General features: G+C 43.5%; 5 protein-coding genes across 8 annotated transcripts in view; 4 read left to right on the top strand and 1 right to left on the bottom strand.

Annotated features, from left to right (window-relative positions):
- Positions 1 to 23,065, top strand: part of LOC120953590 (supervillin) — a 178,401-nt gene that overhangs the window by 63,466 nt on the left and 91,870 nt on the right. The gene's annotated exons all lie outside the window — the stretch shown is intronic.
- Positions 2,117 to 2,451, bottom strand: LOC125906703 (uncharacterized). Its single transcript, XM_049606682.1, has one exon. It carries the CDS (start codon positions 2,387 to 2,389, stop codon positions 2,132 to 2,134), a length of 258 nt encoding a protein of 85 aa, XP_049462639.1. The 5' UTR covers positions 2,390 to 2,451; the 3' UTR covers positions 2,117 to 2,131.
- On the top strand, positions 7,058 to 7,430 carry LOC120953594 (uncharacterized). Its single transcript, XM_040373711.2, has one exon. The coding sequence runs from the start codon at positions 7,105 to 7,107 to the stop codon at positions 7,369 to 7,371; it is 267 nt and encodes an 88-aa protein (XP_040229645.2). The 5' UTR covers positions 7,058 to 7,104; the 3' UTR covers positions 7,372 to 7,430.
- Positions 9,000 to 9,374, top strand: LOC120953596 (uncharacterized). The gene has a single exon (XM_040373713.2). The coding sequence runs from the start codon at positions 9,047 to 9,049 to the stop codon at positions 9,311 to 9,313; it is 267 nt and encodes an 88-aa protein (XP_040229647.2). The 5' UTR covers positions 9,000 to 9,046; the 3' UTR covers positions 9,314 to 9,374.
- LOC120953597 (uncharacterized) lies at positions 10,774 to 11,152 on the top strand. Its single transcript, XM_040373714.2, has one exon. The coding sequence runs from the start codon at positions 10,825 to 10,827 to the stop codon at positions 11,089 to 11,091; it is 267 nt and encodes an 88-aa protein (XP_040229648.1). The 5' UTR covers positions 10,774 to 10,824; the 3' UTR covers positions 11,092 to 11,152.

The following is a 23,065-nucleotide window of genomic DNA, read 5'->3' as shown; positions in this document are numbered from 1 at the left end:
ATTTCTCATAACAGTATCGCTTTGGCCAAACTAATCAAACAAAAAAAGTCAGTTTGAGAAATGGGTTTTGAATTAATATTTAAAGTCACTCTAATGAACAGTGCTGAGACGTTACAGTGTGGTGCAGTCTTTAAAGAAGGATCTTAAATGGACTGAGATACTCCAAAATTGCTACCATGAGAAAACAGATCACTCTCAGATGGCTAAGTACACATTTCATTTCAGTTCATTTCATTTATTACATTCAATATTTCTGCCTCTGGGGTTGAACATACATTGCTTAAAACCTAGCTGGCCCTATTGGTACTAAACTAATTGTAACTAAACTAAACTAAGGGGAAGTAGAAAAGGAGTAACAGCATGAAAAACCATAGTGAAAGCGAAATAAGCAGCGGATAAGAAATACATATTTTAAAAAGAAAAAAAGAAAAAGTTAAGAACATAGAAAGAATAGAAGAGAAAAATAAATAGACTGTATAACATAAAGCTGAAACATAGTTTAGAAATTAAAATTCGAGCGTGTCAAGATTGAATAATATGCAACGATCACTGTATAACGGTAATGTGGTGGTGGAATTTCCAAAGAGGCGACGGTATAAGCACCTAGTGAAACGCTTTTGCACACCTTCGAGTTTGTTATTCCAACCTGCCCTGTTAGTACAGAAGACAACAGAAGCATAGTCAACAACAGGGCGCACTAGGGAACAATACAATGCCTTAAGGCACCTCAAGTCGGTGAAGGCTGAAGTCCTGCGAAAAATGAGGCCAAGGTTTGAATAAGCTTTTCCGAAGACCAATTCCAGATGACTATCGAATGATAGCCTTTCGTCTAACGTAACACCTAAATCGCGAACACATGACACCCTGTTGATCACAGTTTTATTAAGAACATAATTGTGAATAAGAGGGGAATGACGACGACAAAAAGAGATGACGCTACATTTACTAGAACAGAGTTCTAAAAAGTTTGACGCACACCAGGAAGGGAGGGGAGGGGGAAGGGTGTTCCTTGAGGGACACCAGAGGAGTTCGGTAAATATCGGTAAATAAAAGGATGAACCGTACTTTACATGAAGATTTCTGTTAGAGAGGTAAAACCCAATCCAGTGAACGAAAGTCGTTTATATGCTTAATTTAGAGATACTGTATCAAAAGGAGATTTGATATCTTTATACACTGTATCAACTTGGTACCCTGTATCCACATACGGCAACAATTTGGATATGAACGACATAAGGCTAGAGGTAGTGGAACGTTTTGGCATAAATCCATGCTGATTAAACGTTATATACCGTTTCGATAGAAACAAAAGCTCAGAATGAACGACGATTTCCAATCCACTAGCGGGAGGTAGGGAAATACCACAATAGTTGCCAACTTCAGGTTTACTGACTTTTTTTAAAAATAGGACGTAGCCAGCATGTTTTCCATAAAGCAGGAAAACATTCATGTTGAAAGGAGAGGTGGAAAATGAATGTCATTATGGGAGCAAGAGCGTTGGTGCACTTCTTAAGGATCATTGCTGGTATGCCATCTGGGCCAGGAGTGCACATATCTCTTGTTCAGAACATGCAGTTGACGAACCATGAGACATAGTGCTGGGTACACGCTGATCGTTACGAAGGGAAGAGATATATAGCTCCAGAACTGTGATGAGTGAAAAGTGAATCGTAATTGCAAGAAAGCTATGTAGGACTTATAACGCTATGTTTCAAGCTATGTTTCATGGACTTTAGGATCAGGGAGGAAAAGTAGGGGCTCTACGTAAAGGACAGCACATTGGGAAAGCCGAAGACACCAGCTGTGTGAAAATAGGGACCATTTTCGGGCAGAGCCTGGAAGATGGCAATCGCGAATAGATTAGGACGAATTCTAAGGCAATATTCATGTTGGCTGCTAGGCTGCACTGCATTAAATAATGAATTTAATCTTTACAAAGTCATCGTGGACCGTAGTTTGGAGACTCCTAGATGCATTTGATTTGAGCCTAACTTTAGGCTCCAACATCTGCTCTAGATGAAAATTAGCTGACTTAACTTGTTTCGTTCATTCAAAAAAGAAAACAACAATCAAATGTATGCTACGTACTGCACTTTATTTGTTAAAAATAGTAAATTAACACTAACTATCTTCATCCCATACAGTTGGTCAGCTGACAACCAACAGTGATGGCCGTTTTGACGCCACTCCACAATTTTGACCAGAATCCACGACCTCCCATTGCCTCGATTGCGGCGGCCTCCTCCGGGGTAAGCTCCAGCACGATCTTGGTATTGGCGCTGGCTCCATCGTTGTTGGAAGCGGCGGCCTCCTCAGGCTGGGGCAGTGCCTGGGAGACGGCGAACACCGCGAACAGAGCGATCAGGACGAAGGCAAATGCGAACTTCATGTTGGCTGCTTGGTTGGCTTCTGGATTTAGACGTAATGCTTTGGAGATATTCTTCTGCCTTTTATATAATACTCAATGCTCAGATCATCTTGCTCGTATGTTGTTAGCACAGCTGAATCCCATCTTCACGAAAACGAATGTTGCGGAAATGGTTCGTCTGCTAGTGAACGTGTAGCGTAGATCTTCAGCAAAATATTGTCACGGAAGGATAGCCACAGTTGTACAAATAAAACACGTTGGCGGATTCTGGTCATCCAATTTTTTACCGCTGCCAGCAAAGGAAGCTCTGGTTGTTATTTGCCTCAGTCATTTTGGCCTTCAAAAGCACATGCATGTGTACTTTGAATATTACGCGACACATGCAGCCTAGCCCAAGCGTCCATCTTTACTCAGGAAACAAACCTGTTGTTTCGAGAGCATTCTACTTCTTTGACACAATCGATCCACGATGTGTGGATCAGAATCGACGTATCGACGTGCTGAGACGTTGCAGTGTGGTGCAGTCTTTAAAGGAGGATCTTAAATGGACTGAATTCTCCAAATTTGTGTTTTTGTTTATAACTTACCATAAGAAACCCAATCACTTTCAGATGGCTGGGGTCTAAATTCTAGACTGGGACATATTATTACATATTCTTCCACTATTTATAGCTCCGCTCAATCTGTTATTTGATTGGCTCTTAACTCAGCTCAGCTGGTAAACACATTGCGGAAATACAATCGTTCCAGAAGCACAGACGTTTTATATTTTCATCAAATAATAAAGGTACTAATGCTACATAGCCAAATAAATAATATGCATTTTATATAGCGTCGACTGTTGCTTCTTTGTTTCACATATCACTGTCTTTTTCTGACAATACATTTATGCGACGTTAGCGCACTCTATTTGTCAATTGTTTGTACTACTGTTGATTCGATTGAGGCATTCGATACGACCAACAAGATCGGTCATGCTTTGCTGCTGCTTAATCGCCCTTTGCTCCACCCCTATTAGTAGTGGAGGACTAGTAGCGGAGGTCCCAAAAATCTGAACTCCATTTCGGAATCACTAATTAAGGTTAAAATAAAGAAAAATATGCGTAAGACGACTGCTGTTGAATTTCTAGCATCTATCCGCCTGCAGATATGCAATCTGCATTTCTACTACGAACTGTAGTTTAAAGCGAAGCAAAACCCTCATGGAAGATTTCTTCCCTTCAATAAGGAGCCATGATGTAACGATGTAGCCAAATAGCTAATCATCGCTAGAAGGGCATGGCAGTGATAAGGTTCGTGATTAGAAAAAGCAAATTGTTCGGAATAGAAATTTATTTCTCATCATCAGCAGCTTCAGATTCCTTCCGTAGTTCCGTTCTCTGGCGTAGATGGTCAATTTGCTTTATCGCTCCTTGACCATTCCTCACCTTCTCACCCAGGCTCTATCCCTCGCTTCCCTTCCCTCTTCCTCCCCCTCTCCCCTCCTCCGTTACCAGGTCTCATGGTACAGTCGTCAACTCGTATGACTTAACAACATGCCCGTCATGGGTTCAAGCTCCAAATAGACCGTGTCCCCATACGTAGGACTGACTAATCTTGACTGAAAGTCAAGCCCATAAGTGGTACAGGTAGGCCTTGACCGACAACGGTTGTTGAGCCAAAAAGAATAAGAAGAAGACGTTCGCAGCGCAGCGGCGGCATCCTCAGGTTGTGGCCGTGTCTCTGGTACGATGAACACCGCGAACAGGACGAAGGCGAAAGTGAAACTTCATGTTGGCTGCTGGATTATCTTTTGACTTCAGACTTTATGTGTCCTAAACATCCTTCCATTTAATCTATTACCCAATTGACGGTTTATATCACGTGTGTTGTTGGCATAGCTGGGAAACGTATATGGTACAAGTGGTTCGTCTGCTAGAGGACGTGTGTAGTAGCTTTATTCATAGCTTTTATTAACTTTCTGAAATTGCTGAGCATTAGATAACTGTGTTAAACATTGTGTCGCAAATTGCATACTCTTAGGCGCACACGATCGTCTCAAGCGCTGTTTGAAGTGAAGCATAAACGGAAATAAACGTGTTTGGCTGAAGTAAATATTACCGACCGATCGCTTTCCAGTCGATTGGTTGGTTGCGCCACACATCGAACAGATCAAAGTCGTTATAATTTTAAATGCCAAATAAGAAATTTAATTTATCTTGTCCAATCTAAGCTCATAGGAATGAGCCAGCAGCCGAAGTGATTTCTGTTATGACTATCACACCGCCTTGGACGGGTCCTGTGATACAGTTATAAATATGTACGAGCTAACAACATGCCCGTCACGGGTTCAAACACCTCGTGAACCAAGACCCCATATGCAGGACTGATAACCCAGCCAAGAGTACACCAATAAGTATTAAATACTCATGCTCAAGCCGGAGTGGGAGTTCCAAAAGCTCTGTATGCATTTGAGTGGCATACTCTATACATAATCTAATTTATCTCCAAGAACCTTCTAGAATTATGAAGGTCAGAAGGAGCTAATGGTTCATCATGTAGGCAGTTCAGCAAGTGAAGCTGAAATGTGTAGCTATCTTGGTGGATTGATCGGGTGGAACCAATTCGAGATAAGATTCACACACGCTTATTCCTCGTATAACATCTAGTATACATCAAAGAATAAGAAGATTTCCTCCAAGTGTTTTACAAAGATGTATATTGCCACAGCTGCAATATTGAAATTGGGTTACTACATTTTCCGGTCTACAAAATATCAATATTTGTAGATATAATAAATATGTTCTGATTACGTCTGAGGTATCATAGTATCGGTAGAGTATTTTACAAAACAGAGTAGACCGCTGCAAACGATTATACCGTTGTTTTAAATACAATTCGCGTGCCTGCTGAATAAACGGTTGATGCGAATGTATCGAAAGCGCCTTTACGTCCAAGAAAGTACTTCCTATAAAAGGCACAAGCAGTGTCCTTCGCATTGTTTGGGAGATCGATGCAACTGGCCAAACAGTGAAATAGTACGTGAAACATGAAAAAAATATCAATACGCAGACCTCGCGTTCACTGGCACTTCGCAGCGGCAAACAATGGCACTAAAACTCAATGCAATCTTTTTAAGCGAATTTTTATATGACACCCTAGCCAGCAAACCGGTTCAATATTCTATAGCTGTGTCTCGTCAAATTTTTGTAGACAAACATGATCCAAAAGCTCTACTCGAACAAATTCGTAACGAGAACTAAGCAGGGATTGATAAAAATCGAAGATACACCTAAAAGCATGACTGCATGCATGTTATTGTCCGACACGGCGAAAATTCCGGACAACTGACGATAGGCAGCTTGCAAGGTCGTAGATTTATTTTTGGAAAAATGCAAAAAAATGCCTGTAATATGATGTTCATAGAAAAAATTATCTCACTTAGTTTTTTTCTACCGCAAACGCATTTATGCAAACGTTATTTATATGCTTCCTGCTATGCGAAGAGTTAAAAATTTGGTATGCCGGTGATTGGACTTGTTTGATGATTTTATGGATACAGGGTTTTACAAGTCAGAATAGAATGTCAGCAAAACAATTTCAGAAGATTCACTTTAGCTGTCAAACGTTGTTGTTTCACCGCACCGATGCTATTTTCAATAGCGCAAATTGATTTTTAAATCGCTCAAGTTGTTTTTTTAGAGGCCTTTCGCATCGTTTTGCAAATTCAAACACGAATTTTGAGATTATTTGTATACAAATCAATTATTTAGTGCATTTCTAGCGTAATATTTATGAAACATTACGTATTTATTGTAAAAAATGAGTGTTTCTGTGCAAAAAGCTACGAGCACTTGCGTAGGTAAACATGTACAATGTTTATGTAGCTTTTTGCACAGAAAATCGCCGCATTTTACCAAAATAGGTTTATCCGTTAATTCGATAGCTTTTGTTATATTCTGCACTTTACTATTTTATAAACACTTATACAACGTATCACGGTAATAAATAATAAAGACGCACAATAAACAAACACTTTAAAATTATACGTGCGGTGGCCGCGGACCAGCCGCACCGAGCACCCCTGCCGAGAGCTCCTGCTCGATCGGCTCGCTAACACACTCTGATCGTGCAACGCTCGGCACACACTAAGCCTCGCACGCTTAGTGAGTGCGATAGTGTACGCAACACACTGTCGTCCTTCTGGACGTTGAACTGTGGCAGCACAACTGCCTCGGCAAGTCCAGGGATCGGCACGGCTGCCCACAACAGCTGTATAACCCTCAACAACGTTATTTGCAAAGCAATGTGGCCCGCAAACTGAAAAGTTTGGAGACCCCTTTTCTAGAACAATCGGAATGTGAAGTTCAGAAGGAAACAATTGTTGTAGCACCATATGAAAGCAGAAGAAGACTTCGTTCAAGTGTTTTACACAAATAGAAACTTCCACAGCTTCTGTGGAATACTGGAATAGGACGAATACATTTTCCGGTCTGCAAAATATCAATATTTGGAGAAACAATCAAGCAAGAGTTGTTTTGATTACGTCTACGCTATCGTAGTATCGGTCGTGTGGTTTACAAAAACAGGAAACGATCAGGCCACTGTTTTGAAGGCCATTTGAGTGCCTGCTGAATAAACAGTTGTTGCAAATGTATCGAAAATGCCTTTACCTCAAAGAAAGTACTTCCTATAAAAGGCACAAGTAGTGTCCTTGTTCATTAAGTCACAAGCAAGAAGCCAACCAAGCAGCCAACATGAAGTTCACCTTCGCCTTCGTCCTGATCGCTCTGTTCGCGGTGTTCGCCGTCTCCCAGGCACTGCCTCAGCCTGAGGAGGCCGCCGCTGCTTCCACTACCAATACTGATGGAGCTAGTGCTAACACCCAGCTCGTGCTGGAGCTTACTCCGGAGGAGGCCGCCGCAGTCGAGGCAATGGGAGGTCGTGGATTCTGGAAAAAGTTGTGGGGAGGCGTCAAAACGGCCATCACCGTTGGCTGCAAGCTGACCAACTGCTTGGGATGAAGATAGTTACTATAAAAGTTATGTTTTGAATAAAAAATGTGTAGAATGTAGCGTACAAATTCGTGTGTTTTTGTTCAATCAAGAAATGAAGCAAAAAGTTTCTTTATTGAGAGTTGTGTTGGAAATTCATCATGGAATATTCACGTTTACTGATTGTCTTATACTTTCTATAGGCAACAATTTGAAGCATTTTACGTGGGAAGTTGTGCTTCATATAAACATTCGATTTCCAATGTCTGAAAGATCTCAACAGCACAGTTCACACATGCAACCATTTTATGTGACGGGTAGCTCTTAATATTCTCAACATTTCAGTAGAAGTTTGTTGAAGAATATCGTTTGTTTCAATTTTGTTTATGATAGCTGTATGTTTCGTTGGTGTTCAACATTTTGTATTGAAAAATGTATTTTTGGGCTCTGAAATTCTTGATTTATAGCAATCCAGTTTATTGTGAATATTTTATGTTTTCGTGTGGGGCGTTTATAAAAAGCAAGTATCGTTTCGGTTCGCCGGCGAACGGTCTACCTCACCATCAATTTAAACATTTACGTTAAAAAGCTCACCCAAGTGAAACAAATCTCAAACTCTCAAACTAAAAGGAATCTAAAAAGATTTCGTTTAGCAGACGGTAAACGACTGATGCATTCTAAAAATTGCAAAAAAAAGCTGGAAGCGCCATCTGTTAGTGAGATAATCACACGGTGAAGCTCTCCTCGCTTTGAAAGCCTTCTCCTTCTCTCTGTACTGTTGTATGAATTCGCGTAGAATTTATGCATCGCTAGAACTAGCGATCTAAGCCTGTCGCATAAGTGTTAAGAATCCTGGATAGAATACTCATGATAACGGACCTATGGCGCATTTTCTTCAGAAAAAAGCTAATGCAAATATCATAATTAGCCTATCAGAGTTTTCCTAGGCGAACGTACTAGGTGCATCTTTCAAAGCTCATTGCAGAGGAGACCGTGGACTTCCTTTTTCACTCTAAAAGAGAAGAGGGTTAGTGGATGAGAGAATGCACACGACATTATCCCTATTCGAGATGAAGACTATTTTAAACAACAGTTCAATTATACCTTGGATAGATTGATATTAAGCTTCAATAATAGAAAGCTATACGGATTTTGAAGCATGAAGTTAGTATTTTATCATCAAAATGAGATTTAAACGTTCATTCGATAGCTAAAGCTATCGTCGATATGACCCTTAACAACGTTATTTGCAATATTATCCGTGAACTGAAAAGTTTGGATACCCCTTTTCTAGAACAATCAGGTACAGGTCAGTAGGATACAGTTCTTGTAGTACCGTATCAAAGCAGAAAAAGCCATCGTACAAGTGTTTTACACAAATAGAAACTTCCACAGCTTCAATATTGGAATTGGTCGAATACATTTTCCGGTCTACAAAATATCAATATTTGGAGAAACAATCAAACAAGAGTTGTTTTGATTACGTCTACGCTATCGTAGTATCGGTCGTGTGGTTTACAAAAACAGGAGACCGCTGCAGACGATCAGATCACTGTTTTGAAGGTCATTTGAGTGCCTGCTGAATAAACAGTTGTTGCAAATGTATCGAAAATGCCTTTACGCCAAAGAAAGTACTTCCTATAAAAGGCACAAGTAGTGTCCTTGTTCATTAAGTCACAAGCAAGAAGCCAACCAAGCAGCCAACATGAAGTTCACCTTCGCCTTCGTCCTGATCGCTCTGTTCGCGGTGTTCGCCGTCTCCCAGGCACTGCCTCAGCCTGAGGAGGCCGCCGCTGCTTCCAGTACCAATACTGACGGAGCTAGTGCTAACACCCAGCTCGTGCTGGAGCTTACCCCGGAGGAGGCCGCCGCAGTCGAGGCAATGGGAGGTCGTGGATTTTGGAAAAAGTTGTGGGGAGGCGTCAAAACGGCCATCACCGTTGGCTGCAAGCTGACCAACTGTTTGGGATGAGGATAGTTAGTGTTAAATTGTTATGTTTTGAATAAATAATGGGTATTGTGTAGCGTACAAATTCGAGTGTTTTTTCTTTCAATTAAGAAATGAAGTAAAAAGCTCAGTCAACTAGACATCTTCTGTATAATTGAGAGAATTAGAGCAATAGCGAGACGTGTTTTGTTTATTTCAGTCAAAAACATTTCAATAGAAAATGCGAAATAGTAAAATCTTTCAGAATTATTGAACAATTAAGCATTGAGATAATGTCATGCTGCGAATTGAACTTCACATGTAGACAAATAAGCATATCATATTAACTTCGGGTTTCACTCAGATACTGCGCAACCACTAGAGACAGATCACGATCGAAGCCTGTCGCATAAGTATTAGGAATCCTGAATGGAATACTCATGCTAACGGACCTATGACAGCTTTTCTTGACGAAAAACGCTTAAGCGAATATCATAATTAACCTATCAGAGTTGTCCTAAGCGAACGTACTAGGTGCATCTTTTAAAGCTCATTGCAGAAGAGACCGGCGCATTTTATTTTCACTCTAAAAGAGGAGAGGGTTAGTTGATGAGAGAATGTACACACTATCACCACAGTTTTAACGATACCATCATAGTCATATTCCTCAAATAAGAAAATTCTCCCAGCTATGCTAAGTGTTATCAATTTAATATACCCATGATTGGATTTGTTTGATGATTTTATGGAGAAACGCCGATATGTTTTAACCAAACATACATCATTCGACTGGTGGATGCAAATGCTTTGGGTGTACTTCTTTGGCGTATTATATGAACAATTTACTAAAACCGAGTTGTTCAAACTACGGCCCTCGAGAGCCTCGACGCGATGACAACATAAATTTTAAAATAAATAATTTGTTATGGAGACTTTTTTAAACAACGGTTCAATGTTGATATTAAGTTTCAATAATAGAAAGCTATACGGATTTTGAAGCATAAAGTTAGTATGTTATCATCAAAATGATATTAAAACGTTCATTCGATAGCTAAAGCTATCATCAATATGGCCATTAACAACGTTATTTGCAAGACAATGTGGTCCATGAACTGAAAAGTTTGGAGAGCCCTTTTCTGGAACAATCAGGTGCTGGTCAGAAAGATACAGTTGTTGTAGCACCATATCAAAGCAGAAGAAGACTTCGTTCAAGTGTTTTACACTGATAGAAACTTCCACAGCTTCTGTGGAATACTGGAATAGGACGAATACATTTTCCGGTCTGCAAAATATCAATATTTGGAGAAACAATCAAACAAGAGTTGTTTTGATTACGTCTACGCTATCGTAGTATCGGTCGTGTGGTTTACAAAAACAGGAGACCGCTGCAGACGATCAGATCACTGTTTTGAAGGTCATTTGAGTGCCTGCTGAATAAACAGTTGTTGCAAATGTATCGAAAATGCCTTTACGCCAAAGAAAGTACTTCCTATAAAAGGCACAAGGAGTGTCCTTGTTCATTAAGTCACAAGCAAGAAGCCAACCAAGCAGCCAACATGAAGTTCACCTTCGCTTTCGTCCTGATCGCTCTGTTCGCGGTGTTCGCCGTCTCACAGGCACTGCCTCAGCCTGAGGAGGCCGCCGCTGCTTCCACTACCAATACTGATGGAGCTAGTGCTAACACCCAGCTCGTGCTGGAGCTTACCCCGGAGGAGGCCGCCGCAGTCGAGGCAATGGGAGGTCGTGGATTCTGGAAAAAGTTGTGGGGAGGCGTCAAAACGGCCATCACTGTTGGCTGCAAGCTGACGAACTGCTTGGGATGAAGATAGTTGGTGTAAAATTATTATGTTTTGAATAAACAATGGATATTATGTAGCGTACAAATTGGAATGTTATTTTTTTCAATAAGCAAAAAGTTTTTTTAATGAGGGTTGGGTCAGAAATACATCATTTCGGGTAGCTGCCATGCTACATGCTCAATAGTTCAGTGGACGTATATTCAAGGATTTAAGGTTGGTTGAATTTTGTTACTGATAATAAAATTCCTAGCCGTTAAGCTGTAGCTGTAGGTTTCCTTAGTACACAAAATTTTGTATCCCAATTTTTTTTGTGCTCTAAAGTCCTGGATTTATCGCATTGCAGTTTATTGTGAATATTTCATGTTTTCGTATGGGACACTTATAAAAACAAGTACCGTGTCGGTTCGTTGGTGAAACTACTTCATCACCAATTTAAACCTTCACGGTAAAAAGCTTACCCAAGTGCCACAAATCCACTGAACGACCACTAAACGGGCCCTAACCGGCTCAAACTCTCAATCTAAAAGGAATCTAAAAAGGCTTCCTTTAGCAGACGGTAGACGACTAATGCATTCTAAAAATAGCATAAAAGCGGGTGGCGTCATCTATTGCTGCGAGAGCCACACGGTGAAGCTTTCCTCGCATTGAGAGCTTTTTCCTTCCCTTTTTACTGTTGTGTGGTCTGTATGGTGTATGGTTTTTCTATGGATATTTGATTTTCTAGTTGTTTAAGCTTAATCTGTGCCGCTTGGGCAGATTGATAAAATCAACGAGTTGTTCCTGTTTTTAGACTAGATCGTCAAAAAAGTGTGGCATACCATTTTTCTAAGCGTTGCAAAATTAGTTTAACAATGCAAAGCATATAAGAAAAACACTTTTTTCTATTTACTATAACAATTCACTGTGTTTGAGTAAATTAAATAGGTTTGTCAATTATTACTAGTAGTCAAATAACTTTAGTTTTGTTTTAGTTCGAAGCTACCATTCTGCATTGACATGTCAAGAAAACCATTACCCATTATTTAGTGAATTACAACGAAAAGAGTGAAATGAAGTTGCAAAAAAAAAAAAAAGCATTTAAGACCACTCTGTATTTGAAACGAAAGAGACCACTACCTCTTTATGCACGAAAAATCTCAAAAACAAGCGAAACGCTCCCACTGTGCTTCCGTTCCTACACACTGTGGGATAATGATGATCCTGTACGTGGTCATATTAAACTATGGGTGGCAGTTAAAATGCTCGTACTACGAGACACAGCATAAATGTAAGCCAGGATTTGAAGCAAAACGGAACTTTCATAAAGGAAGAAACCATCTTCTGTTGTACTCTAACAAAGTAAGATTTCTTGTTTAGTGTTCACACACCGACACCCGTTTAAAAAGTCCTTGTTTTGCGCAAAATAATTCTGCCTTTGTCCAACACCGGTTTCATATTTACACACCACCCATCCCGAAGCACACGCACACAACGCAACGAGGCGAATTACTGTCTGCAGCATGGTCGAGCACCATCACACAGCGCCGCAGAAGAAGGCAGAGTGTGTGTTAGTTACTCTCTTACTCTCGAAGCGTGCGGATGTGTGCGGTGCCGTAAGCGCCTGTTTTCTCGCGTCGAGTGTTTTGTTTTTTTACCATTCTAACAACGGTGCTTCGTACAGTGTTTGTGTGTGGAGGAAGCCGGAAAAGAAGGTGACAACCGGGAAAGCTGCGCGGAATCCGGACACATCCGGGTGGGACGTGTTGCATTGCCGTGTTTCGGAAGATTTTGGAAGAGGTGGCCTGATGTCAGCTGTTCCGCAGCGGCGTTGTTGTTGCGGGACCCTAGAATGGTGTCTGTGGCTGTGTGTGTGTGTGTGTGTGTGTGTGTGTGTATGTTTAATGTAGAATTTACATGCCGCCGGTACGTTCGGTTGACATAGAAAATGAAAGTGTGGGCATCGTAGCAGGCTCCCGTCCGTGTGTTGCTAAGGACGTTCCTAAGGTTGTGTGCGGAAAGTCCCGATAGAAATGTTCTTCCAGCGCTCCAGGGTAGAAACAAGAAACAATCATGTTCTTGAAGAAGGCTTGTGCAAGCAGCAGGATCCGTGTGTTGAATAACACAAATACACACTTTGAGAAACGATACAACGAAGCCCGGAAGCTGAACAGTCGAAAGGTTCTCTTGTGCTGCACAATGCAAATTGGGACGAGAAGTGTCAAATTTCGATGACAACACAACAAACGAGCAGCAACCTTCACCGCGGATCTCAGCTGACTTTGCGTGTGCGGGGTCGGGAATAGCAATTTGATTAGATAATTAGTTCACTTACCGTTAACCGTATGCATGGAACGATCGCCGGTCCAGCCCTGTCCGTTTCCTCCGGCTGAAAGACACGGTAAAGACAGAAAGATAGGTTAGTAGTGCACACACAGGTGTCCCGGGGTTTAACCTCGCGCTAGAACCGCAGCAAAGGAAGCAAAGGATGCCGTGTACGTACGTACGTTTTTCAGGTCAAAGGGTAAAGAAGAGGAAAACACGCGCGGCGACATGCTTGCCCGTGCTACAGTGCTTTTGCTTGCTGGAAGAAGAAAAGCCCACGCTCCTCTTCGGTGTTTGATAACGCGCCACCATCGCCAAAATCTCTTCTCAAGCGCTCGACACACACACGCACGCACGCACGCACACAACCACACGAAAACGAAAGAACGGTACTGTCAGCGAGCGAGCGTGTGCGCGCGCGCGCATCTCGTCTCTCTCTGTCTGTCTCTCTAACACTGTTACCCACACACACACACACACATACACACACCGGGCTGCACAGGGGAGGGCTCGGCTGTGCTGTGCAGGAACACACACTACAGGTGAATTTGTTGCCTGCACGGCAACACAACAACAACAAAACAAACAATGGCAGCATGCCACGAGATTTTCCGACCACAGGCGGGCTTGCGACGAACCAGGGCAGGCTAAAATTGAATATCTAATTGTCAAAAAATGACTGACGGTGGTTCTTTCCAATTGGAGAAAGGTGTGCGTCTTCGGTGCGTGTTTTGGTAAAGAGAAAATGGTGTGGAAAAGCTCCGATAGGGAAGCCCAGTTTGTTGTTTATTGCCTTTGTGATAATAGGACGGGGTTATTTATTTGCATCCTCCCTCTCCTAAATGTGTAGCTATGGTGTTGCATTTTTTTCCACACGCACTGTCCTTTTGGGAAAATGGCATCAAAGCTTTCCCCTCTCCCATGTCGTACTTGCAAGCAGCGCGAAAAGTGAACATGGCATAGAAAATGTCTACAGCTTCTCCTTCTCCTGTTGGAAGATGAGCATTCATCCTCGCGCACACGACGACGGCGGGGTAAACGCATACCAATGCACACAGTGGTGGCGTTGGTGGGCTGCATATCGGTGTGCAAGTGTACAGCAGTGTGCACTGGAGGGCAAAGATGAGCACAGAGCATCGGCGAACGTCGTCTTCGTGCACCAGAAAGAAGGACAAAAAGTGATAGTTTTGAACTTGAACCATAAAAAAACGGTGGTAACACTCACCCACTCACGGTGTTGGGCGATGTTGGTTCGTCTAACGTAGTTGGAAGTCCTTTGCCAGCCCGGTGAAAAGTAGAGCTTGATTCCACATTGGTTATACATTGGTTTGATTAGGATTTTATGAAAAAAAAAAAACGGAAATTAAGTGTTTGATAAGGACGCTCTTATAATGTTGTATACAATCATTTCTCATTGATAATTATAGGTTTAGTAATGTCTAGAGAATTAAAGAAGAGCCTTTTCTTACCATGTTACAGGGTTTTCCTGAGGTTCTCATAGTTGTGGGACACTTCCTTGACTCTTTCGTATGGGAAATGAACTTCATGTGATGGAAATTAGAATCTACGGCAGCCTTTTTGGACAGGCCCCTTGGAAATCCAATTAGATTTGTCCAACAAGGGTACTAAGAGAGTCCAATTCACATTACATTGTTCATTTCCCATACGAGAGAGTCAATAAAGTGTCCCACAGCTATGAAACCTTCTGGGAAACCCCAGTAATTCGTGCTAAAAGAATAGCCTTCTGTAATAAGGAGCAAAACGAAATCATTAGAACCGTGCTAAAGTTGTTACAGAGCATATTTAGAACAAAAAACTATCGCCTGCCTTTATAACTGACCTCAACGAAACACGATTATTTCCCCCCATTTTAGTAACAATATGTCCGGTGAAGTATTACTACAATTCCTGTTAGTTTAGCAAGTGATGACGAAATAGATTTTTTTCGGAATTCGGTGCATTCGGATGCAACGAAACCATCGATCGCGTACCGGCCGCCAATGGCCAACATGTAAGCGCGTCAATGGAAACATACTAGTTGTGTTCATATATATACATACAAGGCGCGCTCATACCAGGTAGAATTAGGTGCGTGAGTGCGTCGTGTACAGTGTAGTTGTGTTGTGTAGCGTGTAGTATATTGAGCCAGCCTGAAGTGTGAATTTTGTGATATAAAGAAAAGCATCCAAGTGAGTTTAATCCGGAGAGGTGTGAACGACGAGACAGAATTGTCTGGCTCCTGGGTCAACACGCGGGAACAGCTTCCCATCCAAAACGACCAGCGTCAGCCAGCGCTCGAGCCAGCCCAGACATCTAGCTTATAGTTTGTAAAAATGGTAAAATCCTTTAATTCTTACATCGTTTTAATCCACTTTGTATATTTTAGCATTAAAAAAAAAACACGAAGCCTGCTTTCTTTCCGAACGACATTACCGCAAACTCACTGTGACATCATCCATCAATGAAGTCGATAGCCTTCGGGCCATCGACCCTCTTGCCCTGTCCCCCTGGACACTGGTGGATTGGAATAAAGTTCCGTTTGATGGCGTACAGTTTGTTTGTCTGAAGTCCTCCCGCACCAGCCAGCCGCGAATCGCGACAATCAATAACCAAATTTGCATCTAAATTAGATAAAGCGTATGTTTTGCTTCTTGGCTCGAGCGTGCGTGCGAGCAGGTTGTTTAGCTTCTTACTCATTCCGCAAGACAAGTAAGACACGCCAACGCGGCTTGACGCGGCGCTGACAACAGCGTGTGTGGTGTCACGAGTCAGCAGGCAACAGCACAAAAAGAGCATCCACACACTTCCACAGGGAAACGTGCGAGAGGGCCACAAGACACTTTTGCAGCCACCGCGCTGGCTGGCACAAGACGCTTGGGGAATTCAATTTGAGTGGCGGTATGAAAATTCACACAACTTTACCCCAACGCTGTCCTGCCTGTATGTGTCCCCTCACTGTAGACTGCAGGACTGGTGTGGTAGGGCGGTGGTCTTCACCGTAGCATTACGTGCGCTAATTCTATTATCAGACGGGGAGAAGTCACCGTTTCGGCCGTCTTTAATGCATTTCACACTTGTCGTAATGGTTGTGCGAATGGAGACACTCTCGGCTGTGGTTGCTTTTAACATGCTTGACGTTTATTGTAACATTCAATAAGGCTTAAAGCTTAAACAGGACCCGGAACCTGTTGAATCAGCTCGACATGTATGTTAATTACCGCCATCGGCAGCTCATAGCTTTAAATTGAAGAACCATTTTACCTTTGTTTTTACATCTCCAGTTCATTACTGTACCTTCACCCTCTTTCCTTTGCTCTCTCTCTGCCTAACTGTTCCCATTTCTATTCGGAGAATGCGCCCGCTTATCAGGCCCTTCTTATCGTGTGCCGGACATGGGTTGCGCATGGAAATAGATGGCAGCAGAACATGAACACCATTAGGACGTCGTCCTGCTTTTTTACCGCCCTAATAACCGGGGTGCCCAGGTAGAGCGTGTCGCTTTTCCGGTTTCATTGCCTTCCATCGGTCGCCACGGGAAAGCCACCACCTGAAGTCAGACAGGGGGGGGCGTCCTACGTCATCGAAGCCTCAGCACCCGATATATACCTGGACGGTGTAGTAATCAAATTACATTCCGGTTCGGCCAGAATAATGATTTGCCATCGTCTCCGTCGGGCCGTGTGTGTGTGTGTGTGTTGGGAGGCCGCGAACCACCGGTATCGATTGTTCGCTAACTAACGGGACCAAAGTGGTTGCGCGCGCGGTGGTGTGATGATGAGTCAGGCTCGCTCTCCCATGGCTCCGGACTCAATCCAATCCATGGCCGGGATGGATGCATGGCAAACAAACACACACATACACTGGTTTAGAGCCAGCAATCAGCTGCACTTCAGCAATCCCTTGCAAAGGTAGAACCTGTCTAGAAGAGGAGGCTCGGAGGAGGCTAAGACTTCACTTCCTTCTTCCTTCAGGCAGACGAGCAAGCGCGCGCGGGTCTAATAGCGGCAAACTGGCAGATGGAAAAGAAACCATTCACCCCCCCCCCCCCCCCCACACACCAGTCAGGCTTAACCAGTTTTGAGCAAATTTGCCGTGGTTGCTTCTTCGATCTCTCTTTGCCTGTGCTGTGTTTGTGTTTGGGCGAGTGGAACGGCCACGCGTATCGTTGCATTCTATCGTTCTTAACCGTGAGTGCGCACACACCACCGCAAAACGTTAGTAGGAACACCCCGGCTAGGTACTGTTGTGGGTTCTGTGTGTTCTTTTTGGTTTCGCATTTTCGCGCACCGTGTGCTGGTTTTATTTTTGCGTGGTTCGGCACTAGCGGCAACGACCTGCCGCGCGCGCACTGGGATAGAATTGCAGAAGGCGAAGGCACCGTGGCACAAGCTGAGAATATGTAGGTACGGAACGACCCAGGCCCCGACGAAGCCTTAATGGAGTTTGTGGGTTTTGCCTGCACGGTTACAGCGCAACATTTTGCAACCTGCGTCAGATGGTATGAGCGGTGTTAGTTGTTGTCCTCTGGTATTTCGCAATACAAATGGAGAATTGGTGTATGCAGACAGGTACAGATATTAATGGTACAATGACTCATGACATCGTGATGCGGCGTTCATCTCCAAAAACACCCTCATGCAAGTCACTAAAGAATCTGTTAAGCGAAAGAAGCTGCGCGGATTGCATAACCTGCAGGCGTTTATAGGTGCTTGCATTCGTATTTACGTAACGGACGAAATATGGCGATCTAATATCTGTGCCAATCTGTCACAATTATGCTCCTCCAGCATACATTAAATAGAAAGTACGAACAAAGCGCTGAATCAAATCTCGTCTTGCCCGCGAGTGTGACGATCGACATTAATCAAGACACACGCGCACGCGACCCCGCTCTCTCGATTTGCGCTCGACGAGGAAGTGCACACTGTACTGCAAATTAAATCATCTCCCATCATCATAATCAACAGCTCCGTTGTGACCGGTTCGTCTTTGGATTGCATCTCGGCTAGCGGACATAAAAGTGCATTCATCCGTGTCCGTCACATCACTCGCTGCTTGATTGGTTAGCGAAGAAGCAAGCAAGCGCGCAAGCGACGAACCCGGCCCCAATGATTTGTGTCCTCTCTCCGTCGAACCAGATCACACCGCAAACCTGATCCGCATTAGATTGCTGTGAATGCTGTAAACGTGTAAACAGAAAAGCGCCAGATTCCTCATGCCCATGCTCTCTCGACGCCTGCTCGATGCGATAAAGTGTCGCTTGTAAAAAGACCGCGGTGTGTCGTCTTCCTTCGCCAACTTGCTTGTGCCTGGTCGCTCTCTTCCTGGTGATTAAGTAAGAGCGCCATGGGGAGACAGGTGCCGTGCGACACACACACACACATACAACTGGAAAAGGGCCCCCGTTGTGATGATTGGTAAAAAGAAGGGGGTAAAAATGGAAGAAAAAAGAAAGTCGCCCTGTGGAAACATTGCATCATCATCATTGACATGTTTGATAAATCGTTCGTGAAAAGTGCATTTAATCGGTCCGTGGTTGTGTTGGTCCGTTTGCATTATTACCTTTTCTGCTGCAATGGTTTGCGCTTTTCATTTCGGTTCGACTGTTGGCTGTCCTGTGTGCATTTCGGTACTGAATGAATCATTCACCAACTACCGACCGGAAGGGCATCATCGGCAGCTCATTAATGCTGACCTTTTAGCCTTCCGCTGCGCAGAGTGGCTGACTGCAGAGTGCTGAGAGAGAGGAGAGGGTTGTATGCTCACCCATTTTCACCCACGAATGCTCTTCTGTTATTTAAAAAAAAACGAGGTTGACGCATGCACGTACCATATCGATTTGGTGTATCCTCCCGAGGCCAGTGGTTGTGTGGTGCTTGTTGTTTTATTTTCGGAGCCATTTATGCTGGCTCAGCAAATTAATCTCGAACCATTTGTTTGAATAATGTAGCACGAAAGCTGCCCTGGATGGAAATTAAAATTGATTTTTCCCCCGAAAGGCGCACGCAGCAGGTCATGTATGCAAAATCATTTATTGCGAACGGCACTGGGTGGGGGGAAAAGAAGTGCCATCGTTGCAGATTTTATGTTTTAAACCTGGTCAGCTTTATAGACGACGAAAAAAAACACGTTACGTATCGATTGTTTTAACCTTTTCGTGTGTGGAGTGTAATACAATACGAATCCAATAGTGTTCCGAGTGGCATTTTTTTGTATGATACTGTCCACTGCTAACGCTACCGCGCATAGACACCAAGGGCTTCTTACAAGTGTCCACCATCAACCTTGACCAACCGTTTGTGCGTGTGTGTGTATTTGTCATTTGAAAGGGGAATAGTAAGGGGCAATTCCAAGCAAGAATTGTAATGCAAAACCCAATAGACCGTAACGCACAGCTCGAATCGAAGCGTGTGTTGTTCAATGTCAATGCTTCGATCTTTGGGCGATTGTTCCGACTGTTCGTAGGAGTTGGATCATTCTGGAATAAGACGAGAAGCTCTTGGCTGAAGTGGAATTATATATATATTTTTTATCATTAATGATAGCAGTCCTGGGCGCGTACGTGTCTCTATTTGCTGATGTGGAAAAGATGCGAGACCTTTGGGCCCTTTTTGGGCAGAAATTGCGACCAGAAGTAGTAATGAGATACGTGACAGCTGACTGACCGACAAGTGGTTGATTGTATAGGAGGCATGAAAAGAAAAACAAGCTCCCAGCGGACATTTCCATCCTTCGAGCGAACGTTTCCTCAACTCGATATGGAAGTCATGAGATAGACTTTGGGAAGTAGTTCTTTAGGTCCTAATGATCTTGGGGAATTGGTTTGCGTGACGATGGTGTAGTGTACCACCGCTGACTGCAAGATGAACCCGTTGATTAGAAGTAACTAATTGATGTGGCTTTTTATCAGGAAATGCTGTATTTAGCTTGATGTTGATAAAACTCTTTATGTGTGTTGCATGTCATGGCAAAAAAATGTCCACTTTTTTGTGGTGGAATTTACTTCATAAGTTTCCGTTATTAAGCCAATTCATTCAACATGCACTCCCGGTTTTCTGTCGCGACAGAGCATAAAAGAGCGCTGCTCTGGGAGCATACAAATGCTTCGCATTCCTCAGAATAGATAGCGGAATAGCGGGTTTGGGAATGGAATGCAATAAACTGATCCCAACCCCAACCTCCAGCCAAGGACGCAAGCCACGACGGACTGTCAATTGGGCCTTTTCCCCATATAATGACGTCGTCCTCCTCCCGGTCGGAGATGCTTTGTGGCAATTTTATGATGCTGTGTAAAGCGATCTTGTCTTCTTTCGCTAAACCTGACGGATAACAGCACTTGTTCGAAAGCGATGCTTTCGGAATGCTGCCCGTCATTGCCTGTGAATATCGAAATCAATCACCATCATCTAAAAAACTGCTCCGGGTCTGCAGGGGAATGCAAAGACCCCTCCGTTACTTTGTCGACTGGCAAAAAGAGGCCGCTCAATGGGCAGTGCAGGCTTCGTCTACTCATTTTGTGGCTAATTTCCCTCGCTTGAAGTGACACCGGTGGAGAAATTGCCCCTAGCTGTGGTGTGTTCCTCCAAATCCAAAGAAAGAGTCTGTGCAAACGAAAGAGAGACACACGAGAGCCTTCTCATCACATATGCATATAAGACAAAAACCGGCTCCAAGTGAGTGTTTTTTGAAGATGGAAAGGGGGGATGTTTTTAATCTCCTTCAGAGACGGCGGCCGGCGGCAGCCGTCACCTGTCCAACCAAGGAGAAGGAGGAATGGTTTTTGTTTTTGCAGAAAGCGTCACCGATCTGTCTTTGGACCATTGGGACGAGATTGGCACCTCGGGGGAGAGGGTTTGCAGAAAGAAATAACACAAAACGATCAACTCAATGACACGGAAGTTAGCTGCCTTCTACCAGTTTTTTCCTCCGCCTCCAATGGCACACAGAAGCTCGCTTGGTGTGTCGGTTGCTTGAAGCGTTACTTTTTCCCTGTGACGCACTCTGCCCAAACGACTTTCCATTTCTGGATGCTTTATACCGCTGTGTGAGTGTGTTTTTTCTGCCAAACGTATTCAAACCCCACAAGTCGGAGGATCTTCATCGTGAAGCAGAAGAAAGTTTGCACATCGTTAACTCTCCCGTAGCATTATCCCGCAGCATAACACCTTCATGCTGATGATACACCCGGTGTCCATAACACCGGGAGCGCAAAAAGGCAGGGAATAAACCATGAAGACTACGCGAGAGATGCTGTTCATTGCAGCACTGCAGCATTGAAATATGATTTGCTTGATGAGATGTGCGCTCTCTTTGTGTTGTGCCCTTTGATGTGTGGTGGATGTATGTTAATAATTACCAGGCGTATGTGAGCGCAGAGTGCTCTAACTAATTCGGTGCTAATCGGGATGGCAAAGGACATATTTCATTAGCTGTGTAATCAGGTCTGAAAGGTCTGCTCCATTAGCGACAGCACCGAAAAGGAGTATTAGGCACCAATAGCATGGCTCCCCATAGTTTTGCGGGTTTTGCGCCGTTAGTACGCACCGGAGAATGCGAGCGACGCGTCGTGTTCGATCAACCGAACCCATCGGTGTCTCGTTGATGAATTATTGAACGATTTTCCGCTCCGTGTGTGTATGAACGGGCCCGGATGTTTTGATGGAATGGGAGTTTTTTAAAAGTATGTATCGCACGCGGAATATTTATTAGAGCGTCTAGCAGTAGGGCCTTGCTTGAAGCACCCACTTAGAAGCGCTACACTTTGGGAGATTAAAAAGTGTAATCTTTGAAAGGTTTTGGGGTTGATTGATTCTGATTTACGGTTGGGTTGCCATTTTGCCTAAACCAACAGGAAGAAGAATATTTAGTATGAAAAAGAAAAAAAAATTCCGGAAGAGAAAGTTCGCTACCACACATTGGAATCTAAATCGGAATTGGCTCCTTGGGAAGCCATAGGACACGATGGCATTCCTAATAATAACGCAATTCTATGAGTTCATTCACTCAACAAGAAAATTAGATCCTACCGAAAGCCACGACACGTGCTCCTTTTCCTGGTAAACCGTCGTCAAGCAGCTTCATGCTAGGAACTCGTTTGTAATACAATCCTCATCAGCTTTTCCTTTGATAGGAAGTAGCAGGACCTTGGTCTCATAGGATGCCACGTGATGGCTAATCGTTTCATCGGTACGCTAAGAGAATTATGACGATATTTGTCTGCCCTTTTCAGCAGAAATTCAAGAGGATCAGGAGCACGAGAGAACTGTTCCGAGTCACAGGAACCGTAACCAAACCGAGCACGGTGCAATGAGAGGCTCTTCCAGTAAACCCGTCCCTACGTCTGTTGGCAGGGTATCCCAAGGATATATCATTTGGATAATGGACGCTGGCATGCTAAACTTTATCGTGCTGGCCGTCATTGAGTCTCGGAGTTTTCGCGCTTGTCAGTAAATGACGCCACACGATTCCCCGCTGCACACCATTGCGCGAGGCTTTGAGGCGGGCCGGGTGCCATGCATTTGCAGGTGGAATTGAACGCAACTAAACTAACTTTTTAATGTCTTTTCAAGCGATATGTGACGACAAAGCGGTGTGGTGTTTGTGCGCGCTTTTCCGCCGGATGTTTGTGCTGAAAGTGGCGCGATTTTAGGGGCGGATGGACAGTGTTTGGAAAACTTTCCCCCATCCAGACCTGTAT

Source organism: Anopheles coluzzii, chromosome 2 (genome assembly GCF_943734685.1).
Source record: "Anopheles coluzzii chromosome 2, AcolN3, whole genome shotgun sequence".
Classification (NCBI taxonomy): Eukaryota; Metazoa; Arthropoda; class Insecta; order Diptera; family Culicidae; genus Anopheles; species Anopheles coluzzii.
The sequence above is the reverse complement of the archived record's forward strand: the minus strand, read 5'-3'. Positions and strand labels throughout refer to the sequence as shown.

Coding starts and splice junctions, on each gene's coding strand:
- LOC120953597 (XM_040373714.2), top strand. CDS start 10,825: ATGAAGTTCACCTTCGCTTTCGTCCTGATCGCTCTGTTCGCGGTGTTC.
- LOC120953596 (XM_040373713.2), top strand. CDS start 9,047: ATGAAGTTCACCTTCGCCTTCGTCCTGATCGCTCTGTTCGCGGTGTTC.
- LOC120953594 (XM_040373711.2), top strand. CDS start 7,105: ATGAAGTTCACCTTCGCCTTCGTCCTGATCGCTCTGTTCGCGGTGTTC.
- LOC125906703 (XM_049606682.1), bottom strand. CDS start 2,389: ATGAAGTTCGCATTTGCCTTCGTCCTGATCGCTCTGTTCGCGGTGTTC.